Below are 15,245 nucleotides of genomic sequence, written 5' to 3' on the forward strand. Positions count from 1 at the left end.
GTGCTAAACTGTCCCTGCGTAATCTTCTCAGAAGTCACCAAAGGAAGAGGAGGTCATCTTGTTCTCAGTAGGTTGTAGAAATAAGTGAAGTGGCTGTGGAGGTTTAGTTTCGTCCGCACCGTGTCTGGCCTGATAGCCTGTCTCCTGCTGCACGGCCAGCTGAGGAAAAGCCCTTCCTGCTCTCATGGCTTATTCAGAGCAGGGCAGTTCATTCTCAGGCCCCTTAAGGGGACGCCAGCTAGAGTGAGTCCAGCAGCAGGTCCTCAGAGGCCCTGGGCCAGACATGTGTTTTCTCAGAGTGCTCTTGCCTCAGCATACACTCCACTCTTGAGTGAGCAGTCTAACAGGGAGAAAAATAAATGTGTTGAGAAGAATCTTGTTAGGATATAGTTCATTAAGATGTAGCCTATTGAGAAAGATGGGTGTACCAGTTGGGGACTAAGCCAGGCATCTTTTCTGGGGATGGCATAGCTGAAATTACACAAGTTCAACACCAGGGGCTCCTGGCCCACGTAGCCATTAGTGTCATCCTCAGGCCCAGGCCCAAAGTGCCTCCTGCCCCTGCCCCTCCTACTCTTACCTGTTCTCTCTGCCTTCCTCCCACAACAGTTTGATTTTGGGGACACCATGGTCCACCAGGCCATCCACACCATCGAGTACTGCCTGGGCTGCATCTCCAACACTGCCTCCTACCTGCGGCTCTGGGCCCTCAGCCTCGCTCATGCACGTGAGTGTATTTCTCTCAGATTGAAAACGACACACTCGCAGGTGGGGAGCTTAAATTGAGTGGAAATTACATAAAGGTTCTGGAATTATTCAGCCTACTGACTCCAGGGAAAATGATGTCCAGATGGGAGGATCTGCACTTCTGCCAGGTTAGCTATGCACAGTGGTCTCACTAAGGTCACAGAAGCCAGGGAGCAAGGAACACCACAGATGTGATGGCAGAGCAGAATGCAAGGCCCACAGCTCCTCTTGCCAAACTGACCTGGATGTCATGTCTCTGCCCATTCCCCAGAGCTGTCTGAGGTGCTTTGGACCATGGTGATCCACATCGGCCTACGGGTGAAGAGCTTGGCAGGAGGTCTGGTGCTGTTCTTCATCTTCGCCGCCTTTGCCACCCTGACCGTGGCCATCCTCCTGATCATGGAGGGCCTCTCAGCCTTTCTCCATGCGCTGCGGTTACACTGGTGAGGGGTGGCAGGGGGCTGGGGGCTGGGGCCGTGTCTTTAGCTGCACTGAGGGCAGCTCTACTTCTTACAGACTCCAGAAGCTCGAGGTGTCTGCTTTCACTTCATTGCACCCAAGGACGTATCTTAGCAGTGAGCATCAGCAAACGTCCATCGGAGAGCAGAGCCTCCGGAGAGATTCTCCAGTGGGTGTTGTCAGATGCCCTCTCCCTGCCTTTAGCATTCAGTGCTCCTGATCATGGCTTACCAGATCCACTGAAGTTTAATTTTGTTGGGATTTTTTGCTCTGATATATAACTTTCTACTATCTTCAGAGCAGTGGAAGCAGCTCTGGAAAAGTTTCTAAGTCCAGGAAAGTGCTAGAGGACACTGTGCCCCAGTTTTGTCCCCCCATTCTGTCACTGTGCCCGTGTCTTTGGGTAGGGCCCCCAGCATCTTCATGTGGGTATGGGGATTCCTGGTTCCAGAGTGTGCAGCTCAGTACACTGACGCAAGTTTGAGGAAGGGCAGGTTGGGGGCTTGTTTCATTTAATGTAGTTTGTGTCTTAATGGCTTTGCCTGGAGAGAGCAAGCTCAGTCCCTGGGAATGGGACAGTTGGGGTCTGGTCTTAACTGATTCTGTGACCTCCAAGTAGGGCTGCCAGATTTAGCAAATAAAATTACAGGACACCCAGTTTAAATTTGATTTTCAGATAAAAAAATGAATACATTTTTTAGCATAACTATTTCCCAAATGTGCATAAGATATACTAAAAACTGGGCATCCTTTACTTTATCTGGCTGTCCTACCTCAAACCCTACCTCTTCGAGTCTCCATTTCCTCCTTTATGTGTGTTTCTTCCTCTCTTTTTTGGGTCTCAAACCCCAGTGGCTCTGGAAACTTGGGACCCTCTCTCCAGAGAAACACACACACACCCAATGTGTGTACACAGTTTTACAAGGGATGGTCGAGATGATCCGTGGGGGTAATTATCTCAAGGTGAAAAAGGGCTCGGAATATCTCTTCCCGTCAGTTCTCCAAACCTGAAAAAATCCAAAATCTAACTAAGAGAACTCTTCCTTACTCCCTTTCTCTGACTTTTCTCCTGGCTTGGTTACAGCTGAAACTCCTCAAAGATTCCACTGTTTGTTGTTCTAAATTACGGAGGGAAAGGGTGGGCGTGTGAGGGTGGGATGCGGCTGGAACTTACTCTTCCCTCGGAGGCTCCTGTAGAGGAATCCGTCCTGCTGTGTCAGGGTCACAGGTTGCTTTCCCTGGCTTGGCTCTCCTCCTGCCTCCCTGCTCCCGCCCAGCTGTTGTTTACTGTGGGGCCCGGAGGTCATGGTGTGGCTGGGACTGCCGGTGCTCTACCCGGTTGTCGGCTTATCAGCATGCTCTCTCCCAGCACTTCCTCAGCCCCCCGGCCTGAGGGGATGTCTGTGGAACCAGCCTTTGGCGGCTCAAGTTCTCTTGTCCCCTTGGCTTCTTCCCCTTCCTAGTCACTTCTCTGCTGAGCCCTGGGCTGAGGGAACAGTTACCGCCGCACCTGATTCCAGCCCAAGCCGGGGGAGCCTGTTGCCTCCTCCCTGGGTGAGGTGGAGAGCAGTCAAGGGCTGGGCCAGAACTGTCCCACAGAGCGGTGAACAGGCACACCAAGGTGCGCAGAAGGTCACCTGGGGTGGGCCTAATCTCCAGGGAGCTGAGGCAGTTTGGGAGGTCACATTTAGTTGCCAGAAGGATTACCTCTTCCTCAGGCTCACCCGTGGCCTTTGAGTGATGGTGTCATCCCACATCCTCATGAATGAGCCCAAGGAAGTGACAAGTGACAGGAAAACAGTCTTCAGAATTAGGCTGACCTGGATTTGATTGCCATGCCAACACTAACTGCATGACCCTGAGGAAGCATTTACCTCTCTGAACCTTACTTTCTTTCATATGAAAAGAGGATAATATCCACATGACAAGGTTGCAGGGATCAAGTAAGAAATTATGCACATACCAGGTGACTGTCACAATGCTCTGGCACATGATAAACCAGTGTTCAAGGACAGATGGCGGCTGCCCTGCTTAAGAGTGGGCTACCCTGTGGAGAAGGCGTCTGGCTGTGGTTCTTCGCAACAAAACTACCTTTAGTCTGTTGAGGGAGAGGGGATGCCTCAAGGGGAGGCACAGGATACCATCTCAGATGTGGTTTGCAAGGAGCTGTCTCTTCAGACATACTGTCCTTGTGTTTTTCCTTTTTTTTGGTAGTGGAAGTACTGGGTAGAAGAGAAGAGTGATAGCTTGAGGCTTGGAGCATCTGTCCTGCCACTGAAAAGGAGTGAATGAAGCTGGTGCTCATGCACCCCCTTCTGGCTGAATGTGGGTGTGCCTCCAGGATCCTGGGTTTCTTGGTCCCCAGGAGTCCTGAGTTGTGGCTATCTGGGGAGTAGCGGGGCGCAGCTGGTCCTGCTGAAAATGGCTGCTGCAAGGACATAGCTGCTGTTTTTCCTGGCAGCCACCCTGGCGTCTTCGTACCTGTCACTTTACTCCCACTATTCAGCTGGGGTCTCCCGATTCTGATGCAAGGGCTGCCCCTTTACACAAGTTCTGGGTCTCTCTGGTGTGGGCAAGAAGAAAAACATCTGACTTGATAACAAATATAAACCACTTGTCAGAAATCATAAAGGGTCATAAGGAAGTGGGTGACATACTTGAAAACAATAGTGAACAAGGTATTGTACCAACCTGCTAATTCTGTCTCCTTCTGAGTTAACATCTTTCTCTCTTTTCCTCCCACTGACCATGTAAAGTATGCTTGGCCTACCCTAATTAGATGAATTTTCTTCTTCAGAAAGCAGAGGCAGGGATATGATTTATATAGTTACAACTGTGGACACCAAACTGATTTTAGCACACGGATTGTTACCCCATGACCTACAGGAACATAACCCCAATCTAGCAGCTCCACATACAGGCACACCTCAGAGATACTGCAGGTGCTGTTCCAAACCACTGCAATAAAGAAAATATCACAGTAAAGCAGGTCGAAGGAATGTTTTGGTTTCCCAGTGTATTTCAAAGTTACGTTTGTACTATCCTGTAGTCTGTTAAATGTGCAATAGCATGATGTCTACACAAAAAATGTCCATACCTTAATTTAAAAATACCTGGTGAGGGGATGGGGAGACAGACAAAATAGTTAAAGGGGATAGAGGTACAAACTAAGTGAAAAGAAATAATACTTTGTTGCTAAGAAAAGCAAACCATTATCTGAGCTTTCAGTGCGTCATAATCACTGATCACAGATCACCACAGCAAATATAATAATAATGAAAAAGTTTGAAATATTATGAGAATTACCAAAATGAGAGAGACATGAAGTAAGCAAACGCTGTTGGAAAAATGGCGCCAATAGACTTGCTCTGTGCAGGCTTGCCACCCACCTTCAGTTGTAGAAAATGCGGTAACTACAAAGTGTAGTAAAACGAGGTGTGCCTGTATGTGTACATGTGTACACTTGCACACCCACAGATTGGTTGATGGCTAAAGGGCCAAAACAAGGACCAGTTTATTGTAAGGGATGCAGTGCACTACAGCAGCATGCCACGGGGTAGTCAGGGAATGGCTTCCCAGGAGAAGTTTAAGGATGCCTGACATGTCCCTGGCTGCCATCACCTCTCTGACATTTGGGCCATCAGACAGATGTGTGTTTTAGGCCCAGAAAAGAGAGTGGTAGAAAGGGCCGGAGAAGCTGCTTAGCCCAGCATCATCTTTCTAAAACTGCCTCTCTCAGTCATCCCCCTGCCAGGAAAGGGAAGAGGCCCCAGAACTCTGTTCCCCTTCACTCACTCAAGGAAGCAAAGCTTCCTGTTCTGTAGCAGTCGGCTCTCTGTGGTCTCCCAGCTAGCCTTCTGGGTCCCTGCGTGGCCTTTGTCAGGTCCTGGGGCTGGAAGGGGTCGGAAGCCCATCCGCCTTCCAGAGGCCCTTCTCATGAGTGTTGACTTCTGGAGGCGTGGCTTAGGGTGTGCAGTGTGGAGGTCCCCTAAAGAAGGAAGAGCCTGCAGGCTGCCAGCTGCATAGCACTGCTGCGCCCAGCCCAGAGAACTGTGTTTGTACTTTCTCAGGAAGTGCACTGTTTCCCTGCTTGGGTGGGAGAGGGGGGTGGGGAGCCAGCCAGGGAGATTGCTTCCAGCTTTGTGCTGGGTGGTGGGAGTGTGCATGGCTGTGAAGGTAGGTGAAGTCAGGCTGACCCCCACATACTCAAGATGTCCCCAGTGGGGGCTACCCTAAGTCTCCAACCTTGAGCAACAGCTGGTGGGAGAGGAGGTATCAGGCTGTGTGCCAGATGGACTGCCCGTCACACAGAATTTGTGTGTCCCCCTTCCTCCCCACTGGGCCCCATGCATAGCTGAGGCACACAGGGATGCCAAGAAAAGGATGTTGACCCCATGGGTATCCAAAAACTTTCGAAGTTTCTACTTCATTTGCCCACCTTGGAAATAGAGTTGGTGTAATTAGCCAGCCCAGAGATCAGAGTTCTGGATCCCTTGGGACCTAAGGTGACTTGCCCACTGTCTGCTCCATATCATTGCATGAACACAGAACGTGTCCATCTATTTTCAGTGGTTCAGAAATACCCTTGCCATATGGAAACACAGCCTACCCGTGAAGAATGCAGACCTAATAGCAGCGGGCAAGAAACAGGAACCTCCCCGCCTCCCTCCAGGTTCCTCCAGAGGAGGCCTCAGTGGCTGGAACCTGGGGGACTTCTTAGGAGTGTTGGAGTGTCAGGGCAAATCCAGGTCCTGGTGTGGAATTGCTCCTGCCAGCAATCCTGTGACTGACTTAGTTTTGAAGTTCCGAAGCTCGCCCTCCTGGGTCCCATTTCCCTTGGGTGGCTTGGCCCAGATGCTCATGGGGACCCTCCAGGATCTGGAGGGCTTTGTGGCCTTGGCCCAGCCCCTGGAATGTAGGGACAAGACCGTCTGCTCTTACACCCACACAGAAAATTCTGTCACCTCTTCTCCCCAGGGTGTGGAGCTGGCAGCTCTATGTCAGTGCCATCAGCCAGCTGCCCAGGCTGAAGGGGCCTCTGAGGACATCTCGGTGCCACTGCAGATAGTCTGTGTGATGCAAAGGCCCCTCTCCCCCTACCCCTTTTCACTAATTCCTCCCTTAGCTTGGAGGGAGGACAAAGGCCTGCCCTTCTCCAGTACCACTGCCTGAAGCCTGCCCCAGCCCCACCTCTCCCTTCTCTTGCCGGGGTTCTGGCACCCCTAGGGTCACGCAGCACTGAGTGGAAACTATTCCTCAGGGCAGCTCTCCTTGGCTTTTTTATCCTCTGAATGCATTTTTCTGCCCATATTTGGTGGTGGTTTGGTTGCTGGGCAGCCATCCAGGGCATTTGCAGGGGGAGCAAAGCCGAGCAGCTTGACTCTGCTTACAGGAGCAAAGCTTTTTTCCTGTCCCCAAGAGTTTGAAAGGGCCCCGGGGACACCATTGGGGATGGATGCTGAACTGCCTGGGAAGGGAGTTAAGGCTCTGTTTTTCCTTTTGGTCCCCAAGAGAAGAATTCTTTCTCAGATGTTTTTGTAGTTGAAAAATATTTTTGCCATTGCTTTGAGAAGACTTCCCTTCCTGACTTCCCCCCTTTTCCTGGGAATTTCCTCCCCTAAATTGAAAGCCTCCAGTGTTCATGCACAACCCTCCCTTCTCCTTCTTCCCCCCAAGAAAAGAAAGAAACAAGAAAACTGTGGTGCTTGCAGGGTTCCCCGAGCTGAGCTCAGCGCCCAGGGGCTTCCCTTAGAGGCCTGCTGGGAGCCCCTGCCGGGAGAGGGGTATCTCGTCTTCATTGTTGTTAGACTCAGGCCAACTGAACTTGTTTTTGCACACAGCTTTCTGCAGAGTTGTGCGTAAACACTGCTCAGTAGGACAGACCAAGGCACTGGGGTAACTGCCCTCTTGCTGAGGACGGGCCCTGAGCTTCAGAAACTGAGCTTGTGTGGCTGTGGGAAGGAGACCGGGCTCTGGGCTGCGTTTCCAAGCTCATCTAGGAAAGGGAGACTTTGGGGAACATGGTGTTGGGGCATTTTTCTAGCCCAACTGAACTCCCAAAAGGTTTCCAGAGGTTTCTGTGGAATGATGATTTTCCTCTTCCCTCTCCCCAGGGTCGAGTTCCAGAATAAATTCTACAGCGGGAACGGTTTTAAGTTCCTACCCTTCTCCTTCGAGCACATTCGGGAAGGGAAGTTTGACGAGTGAGCCCCTCGCGGGACTGTGTGCCCAGCTGCCCTTCCCTCTCCCTCCGCAGTGGTGAGCTGTGTCCCTCTTGCCTGTTGGTTGTGCTCCCTGGATGTGGGGCATAGGGGTCATCCCCATCACCTCTCCCCCAGCTGCCTGCGAATCATTTAAATAGACCCAGACCTCCCTGGGTCCCCATCACCTCCAGTTTTTTGTGTAGTGTAGTGATTTTCTAGACAGCCTCTGGCTGTCACTCATACCCAATGGGCACCAGCATTGCCCTCACCACCTCAGTCCAGCCAAGAGAGCCCCTTCTCCATCCGTCCCCAGGTGGTGAACTAGTTTGTGCATTTACATATGAGCCCACCACCCATGGAGGTAGCTGAGCCCCAGCTCCTGCCACTCCAATTGCTGGTTGGGGGTGGGAGCACTCTTGGGTTAGCAGGAATGGAGCCAGGAAGATGGGGTTTCTGCCCACCTCCCCTTTGGTCTTCAGATCACATGTTAATCAGGGATTCAGCTGGACCCAACTGTGCCAGGGTGCATGGCTTCTCCCCGTCACCCCCAAGGGTCCCAGGGCACCTAGCACCACCTTCCTAACCCCGCCCTCTCCTCCTCCCTCCCAAATCCCTCTCCTTCCTCCACCACCCACCTCACATGCCCCCAGCATAACACAGTGTGGCTGGGAGTGACCCAAAACAGGTGCCGGCTGGCTCCTTTGATTGGCTGCTGCTCAGGCCATGCACGGAGCCTGCCACAAGCACACCCTCTGGGCAGAGGGTTGAAATGGCTGCTGGTCCCTGGGACAGATCCTGAGACCTTTCCCCACCCCCAGTCATGAGTCATGAGTGCGGGACTTCCAGTCATCAAGGGAGGGCCAGCCCTGCTGTGCTCTCCAGTGCCCCTAGGCACTTCCACACGGACCCCAAGTCAAGGGAGTGGGGTCCTGAGCAGGAAGGTCCAGGTCATAGTTTGCTGATTAGAAGCAACTGTCAGTCACATGTGACTGTGACAGCTGCATGACCCTGCCCTGTGGGATGTGAGCACCCCTGAAGCCCCCCTCCCCTGTTACCCCACACCAGGCTATGTGAATCTTAGGGCCTTTTAATGATGTGTTGGTGCCGCAGCCCTGACTGCTTCAGCTAAATTGAGCCCCACTATCTTCAGCAGTCAAGATAATGCCCTGAATTGCTAGGCCCTTGCCCTCCCCTGACCCTGGCTTTTCCGACTGAGTTACTTAGAGTTGCTCACTGGACTTGCTCCCAGGCTGGGCTGGCCCCAGGCATGGGCCACCTGCCCCAGTTTCCCTGTGCACTGGCCAGTGTGACCTGACCTAGAGCTGTGCAGAACCCCCTCCCCGCTGTTCCCCATGGTTTACATGATGAACTTTGCTCCGTTTACAGTGGGACTTGAAGCAGAGTTCTTTGTCGGGAACCCTGCCAAGGCCCTACTGTTCAGACATTCCTGTGCTGAATAAAGTGTGTTTGACTCTACCAAGCGGCTGCCCGTCTGTGCCCACAGTCCCTGTGTCACACCCCCACCACCTCCCTCCAGCATTTCTGCTCTTCTCTGTGTTCAAAGGCCACAGCGGCAGTGGCCCTGGCCAGGCAGTTAGTCTGTGGAATTCTCACCTTATCTCAAGTTCCCCAGGTTCCCTCCCACTCCCAAGGCAACCTTGCAGACACTACACACAAGGTGGGGAGGGAACTTGAGGGCCCATCTCTCCCCTCCCCTCACACACCCAAACAGCTAGGGCCCACTCCTGTTCCTCTCCACGCCAGGGAGGGCTTAGCAGCTGGGCTGTTTTGAGCCCTGATGCCCTTGGCCTTGATGTAAGTGGAGGCTCAGTGCGGGGTTCCTCAGGGCAGCTGGAGAATGTGAGGTGCTGAGGCAGGAGGCAGCAGGGGAGCATGCAGACTGACCCAGCAAGTGGGCCGAGCAGGAGGGCGCCTTCTCCCGCTAACTGCCATGGAAAGCAGCTGCTCTTCCGGCACCCTGCCTCTCCACCCTCCCTCCTGAAGCCTCCAGGGCAGGGGCTGCGCAGGCGCGTGAGCTGCAGGGTGACAGGCTGCTGGAGGAGGGGCTGGAATGTCCTGCCTGGTTCATGTTCCTATCCCGCCTCGGTCCCTCCCTGACAGGCCACCTGCCTGGGAAAAGGTCCTTGGGGCAACACCTCCCGCCTCCACCTGACTTCTCAAAAAGTCCAGAGTGAAAATTTGGGTAAAGGAGCTCTTTTAGCTTCAGCTCTGCTACTGACTCAAGGGAGGCCTACTAAGAGTAGATATTTTGAGTCAATGGAATAGAGTGGATTGAGTCTAGAAATAAACTCTAATGTTTATGGTCAATTGATTTTCCACAAAGGGGCCAAGTTAATTCAATGGGGAAAGAAAGAAAAGTTTTCAACAAATGGTATTCATATGTGACCGAACAAATTTGGGCTGTGACCCCACACTGTATATGAAAATCACTCAACAATGGGTCACAGACTTCAATGTAAGAGTTAAAACTAAAGCTTAGGGGAAACTATAGGAGCACATCCTCATGACCTTGAGTTAGGCAGTGAGTTAGACATAGAATTATAAAATAGCAGAAGTACAAGCTACAAAATTAGATAAGGTAAAAAGATAAGTTGGGCTTTAGCAAAATTAAAAACCTGTGCTTCAAAGGACAGAACCAAGACAACCCTCACACTGGGATAAAATATTTGCAAATCATGTATCTTTAATAAGAGACTTGTTATCTAGAACTTCTACAACTCAAATACCTCAATTTAAAATTGGGCAGAGTATTTGAATAGGCATTTCTGCAAAGAAAACCTGAATGGCCAGCAAGACCATGACAGATGGTCAAGATCATTATTAGTCATTAGGGAGATGCAAATCAAAGCCATGAGGAAATACCACATCACACCCATGCAAAAGGCTGTATAGTACAAGAGAAACAATTGTAAGTGTTGACAAGGATGTGGACAAATAGGAACTTCATTCACTGCCAGTGGAAATGTAAAATGGTGCAGCTGCTTTGAAAGTCTGGCAATCTCTCAAAATATTAAACATAGAATTAACATAAGACCCAAAATTTTGACTTCTGGGTGTCTACTCAAGAAAAATGAAAAAAAAATGCACACAGACTTCTACACAAGTGTTCATAGTGGCATAATTCAAATAGCCCCCAAATATCTATAAGCCGATGAATAATCAAAAGGTGGTATATCCATATAATAGATATTCTTCTACAATAAAAGGGAATGAAGTGCTGGTACAAGCTACAACATGAGTGGACTCAAAAACGTTACACGAAGAAGCCTGACACAGGGCCACGTAATGCATGATTCCAATTATGGCTAGAATGGACAAATGTATACAGTAGATGAGTGGTTGCCTAGGACTGGCTGCTGGATGGGGCTGGGGACAGGATAAAAATGGGAGTGACTGCTAATGGGTACAGGATTTCTTTGCGGGATGATGAAAATGTAAAATTAGATTATGGTGGTAGTTACATAACTGAATATACTAAAAAGACATTGAATTGTATACTTTAAATTGGTTAACTTTATGGTATATATCAATGAAATGGGGTAGGGGGAGAGGGGCCTAGGGCTTCCATGGGAAGAAATTCCCCCCCAGCTTGGCTGAAAAGACCTCAGCCACTGGGTCATTGGCTAAGCAGAGTGCCCAGGGTCTAGTGACCTTGGACTGCTTCCAACCCAGCCAACTAAAGGTAGACTGACCAGGAACTGGGTTTCAGAGGGTGTGGGAAGTCCCAGGGACCCTGAGGTAGGCACCCTGGATGGATCCATTGCTCCTGTTTTTAACCATCATGCCCTTTACACTGATCCCCTTCTTGTGGAATCCCTGGACCCCAGACATCTGCTGAATGAGTGTGTGCCACTGTCCAGCGAATGCTTCCCATCCTGAGGTCCTGGAACCAGCATAGGATAGAGTGGTTTTGGGGTGGCTCACCGTTACAGAGTTGGGAGACAATCCCATCACCACTTTAAGACCCCTGTCTCTGTCCTGGCCTTCACTGGGGAGCTGGGTGGGACTGCGTCTCTTTCTGCCCCACCATGAGCTCTGGGTAGAAGGGTCCCTGGGACCCCCATCAGGTCTGAGAATGGCCTGCCTGTCCTCCCAGCTCCCCAGTCCACCCATGGCATGTCCTAGGAATGGGCTGCTCCCTGGTGGCCAGACATGGAAGGACTCATTCCTCCTCACGGGCCAGGTGGGTGGGATCTTGGCGGGGCTATGACAGGCAAATCAATTGGCAGGGCAGAAAGGGACAAGTGACCCTGGAGATATTCTGGGGTGCATAGGCAGAAGGTGAGGCTGGTCAGGAACAAGAGAGATGGAGATGGAGAGCCCAGCCCACTTGTTTCACACACATTAACAGAAAAAGTAATGAAATGTATCATGGTACAAAGGCCCTATTACAAAAAGGAAGTCCTCCCCCCACCCCAGCATCTCAGGACCCCACCCGAGGCAACTACTGTTTATATAGCCTTTAAAAAAAAAACAAATTAGAGTTAACTATTTTTTAAAAACGTAGTTTTCAGAACATTCCAGATCAATACCAACACATCTTCTTCATCCTTTTTTTAGCAAGTGCTAAATGCTTGTTATTTCATCCTGTCCATGTACCTTCCTTTCTTCACCCAGCCCCACTACTGTCCTAAGTTCGCAGCCTGGTGGAGAGTGTGCCATGCGCAGAGTAATGGTGACGCTCCTGCCCCAGCACCTGTGGGCTCAGGCTTCAGATGTGCTGCCTACCCTCTGGACGGTGTCTAGCAACCTGCAAGTAGCAAGAATGCCGCTGGTCTGTGAGTCTGGAGGTCCAGGTTCTTGGTCCCCACCCTGCTCTCCTAGTGGTTATGGATCTTGCCCAAGTCACTTCCTTTCTCTCGCCCTCAGTTTCCCAATATGTAAAATGAAGGTAACTCCTGCCCTGTCCCATTGCTGCCACCCTTTAAGGATCAAATGGAGAGCTCACATGGCCTTCCTCTCCTCCAACGTCCTGACCTTTGTTGACTGAAATCAGCATGATTGTTTTATTTTAAGAGTTTATTCATAGTCTTTCTGAGGACCATGGCCCCAGAGCAGCCCATCAGTGTACTGCTCTAAAGCCCCTTCTTTTGGAGATAATTTAAATCCTTTTCCCCTACAGCAGGGTGTACGTGCAGGAATGAGGTTACATTTATCAATACATCAAGCACTGTGACGTGGACACATCTAGTTAGTGTCCTAAAGGATCATGCGGTACACATTCCCACGCTATCTATGTGTGTGAGAGGAGGCGAGGATAAGGTTTCATGGGGTGGATTAGCAACCCCCATCTTCCTTTAGGGATGGAGAGGGAATATGTGACATTATCTTATCCATGCTGGTCAGAATTCCTGACCGAATTCATTTCTGGGAGAGGTTGAAACTCTAATTAGGTTAGGTATTAAGCCCCAGTTTGGTGACTTAGCCAAGCAGAAGTGACACCATGCTGGGCCTGTCTTTCCTTTTAACAATTCCTCCCTTTTGATCAGACTCTCCACTTAACTGAAAGAGGTGATTAAAATTTAAAGCATCTGTGCCCCTCACCTACCACTGTAGTTCCTGCAGCTTTCCTTGTTCCTTGTGAGTGGTGTCCCTGGATCATGTTTTTGCTTTACTCCTACGATATTCACAGGTTAACTTCAGGTTCACAGTCCTCATCAGTCATTCTTTTCAATTCTCCAAAGTTCCATTCTCAGGGAGGTCATCTGCTTGGTGCTTAGTGGCTGCTTATACACATGTAAAGCTTTTTGAGAGGATACAATGTGCCAGGGCGATTATTATGATAACTATAAGCAGGATAATTCCCAATGTTTGGAGTGCAGTTCAGAGCTGTGATCTCCAGGAACCAAACCAATCCAAATACAGTAAGCAGTTACCCCTTCAAGCCAAATGGCTTGCTCAGTGATCCTATGTAACCAAGTTTCAACCATCCCAGGAGCATTAATCCAGGTACAGCAGGCGGCGTTAGCCACAGCATAGATACTTCCTTGTTCAGCTAAAAGGTAATCAAGGGCTATCCTGTTACCAAGAACAACTTTGGCCACAGAGTCTAAGGATCTCTTGGACAGATGATGCTTCAGCAGCAGATTCTACAATAACTTCAAGAATTAAGGAGAGGCTCCCGATTGTACCCTCAGCTACATTTGTCCCCAGCCAGGGAAGCAGGGACCTGCCAAAAGGAATCATGAAGCTGCGGGAAGCCTTGCTAACCTGGGGATGTAAATTTAGGGATGTTGACCGAAGAGAAATCTTACTTTGCCTGTGAAAAGTTAGGAGCAGGGTTAGATTCTCTCCTAGTTTAAAAGGCTGTTCTAAATTCCAGAGGTTGCCCCCACTTAGCAATGTCCTGAGATTTACAGATCTAGGCCAATTCCAGAGTAAAGGAAAGGAAAAGAAGAAAGGGCCTCATGTCAAGTGTGGTCTTCATCCATCATCTTGGGCAGAAGCAGTCTACATGACTATCAGCTGCTGCTCTCCCTCGTTAATCTGATTCAGAGACCAGATATCAAACAGAGTCATCTACAGCTGTGAACTAAGTGGCCAAGGCTCAGCGTCTTCTGACATTGGAGCAGCGTCAGTGGTCAGGAGCACCTGGTAAGGTCCCTTCCGGTGGGTTCAAGAGCTGTCTTCTGATGACATTTCCGGAATACCCTGTCATCAGGCTCTAGTCTGTGACCAACAAGATCCTTTGAATGGGATCTGGGAAGTCTTCTGTAACCTGATGATAGGCATTAGTGTAAGACATTAAAAACCTGCAGACTAGCACAAGATCAGCAAAAGGCTGTATACTCAGACCTTGTTCTGTCAGTGACGCTCATATGGAGTGAGTTTCTGTTCTCAAAAAGGGGCGGCTGTGAATAGTCAGCAAACCAAAGGTAATACCTTCGGCCAGGGAAGTCCAGTAGTTTTGACAGGTTTAGAAATTTTAAGTTTGAGACTGAGAAGTTGGCAAGGCTTTCATTAAAGCTTGTATGATATGCCCAGTGAAGTGGGTGCCTCAATTACTGGAGATTACAGAAGGTGGTCCCCAAGTGGAAACTATGTTTCCTAACAGTTTCTGTGCTAGTGTGAGGGCATCAGCCTTGTGGCAGAGGAAGGCTTCACCCCATCCAGAAGATATACCTAAAATAACAAGACTGGTGCTAAATGACAGTTGAATGAAGTCTAGCTGTGGGTGTTTGAAAAGTCCAAAGGGAGGAGGTCTGAGCCTCTGGGGAACCAAAATAGTTTCCTTAAGTGTGCTAAGGTGGACAAAGGAATGCAAAAACCAAAAGGGGAGTTTGCCAGGAAGCAGGGAAGAACTAAGCGGCCATCTTGTTGTCCATAGCCCCAACTACTCATTGATTTATAACCATTATTAGCCCATCTTATTAGGAGCAGGCTGTTATGCTACTGTCAGGATGGCAAAGTCTGGCAATGAGGATTATTTCATAGAAGCAGATTGGACTTCACCCATAAGTGCCATAACCTTTAGACTGTTCTTGCCGCCCTTACATGAGAATCAAGTAGGGCATTTCCCTGATACTCAGGTTCAATTCTTTTAGGGTGAGCCTCAATTTTAATGACTGCTGTTTCAGAAGGTAAGAGAATAATTACAAATGGTAACATTGTACCATGACTTACAGATTTCTAGGAATTTTATCAAGGTTTTAAAACACTTGGTCAAATAGCATCATGGGTCACTGTGAAACAATACTTACTTAACCAAAGTGACAATTTAAAGCTTCACTGGCATATACAGCAGTTGCTAACAAAACTGAGCTCCTTCAATCTTAAGACTCAGTTTTTCTTAAGTAATCAAAAATCAGATGATAA

General features: G+C 49.6%; 1 protein-coding gene across 6 annotated transcripts in view; it reads left to right on the forward strand.

Annotated features, from left to right (window-relative positions):
• The window catches only part of ATP6V0A1 (ATPase H+ transporting V0 subunit a1), a 55,097-nt gene extending 46,212 nt beyond the window's left edge, over positions 1-8,885 (forward strand). For 5 of the 6 annotated variants that reach the window (XM_073235613.1, XM_017643712.3, XM_017643713.3 and 2 more), the window contains 3 exons: positions 610-727; positions 1,019-1,190; positions 7,320-8,885. In XM_073235613.1, the coding sequence (XP_073091714.1) occupies positions 610-727; positions 1,019-1,190; positions 7,320-7,413 (384 nt within the window). In that variant the 3' untranslated portion in view covers positions 7,414-8,885. Of the gene's footprint in view, positions 1-609; positions 728-1,018; positions 1,191-1,263; positions 1,376-7,319 lie in introns of all 6 variants that reach the window. The other variant, XR_012130780.1, reaches the window with a different exon arrangement.
• Positions 8,886-15,245: the final 6,360 nt, after the last annotated feature.

Source organism: Manis javanica, chromosome 4, assembly GCF_040802235.1.
Source record: "Manis javanica isolate MJ-LG chromosome 4, MJ_LKY, whole genome shotgun sequence".
Taxonomy (NCBI): Eukaryota; Metazoa; Chordata; class Mammalia; order Pholidota; family Manidae; genus Manis; species Manis javanica.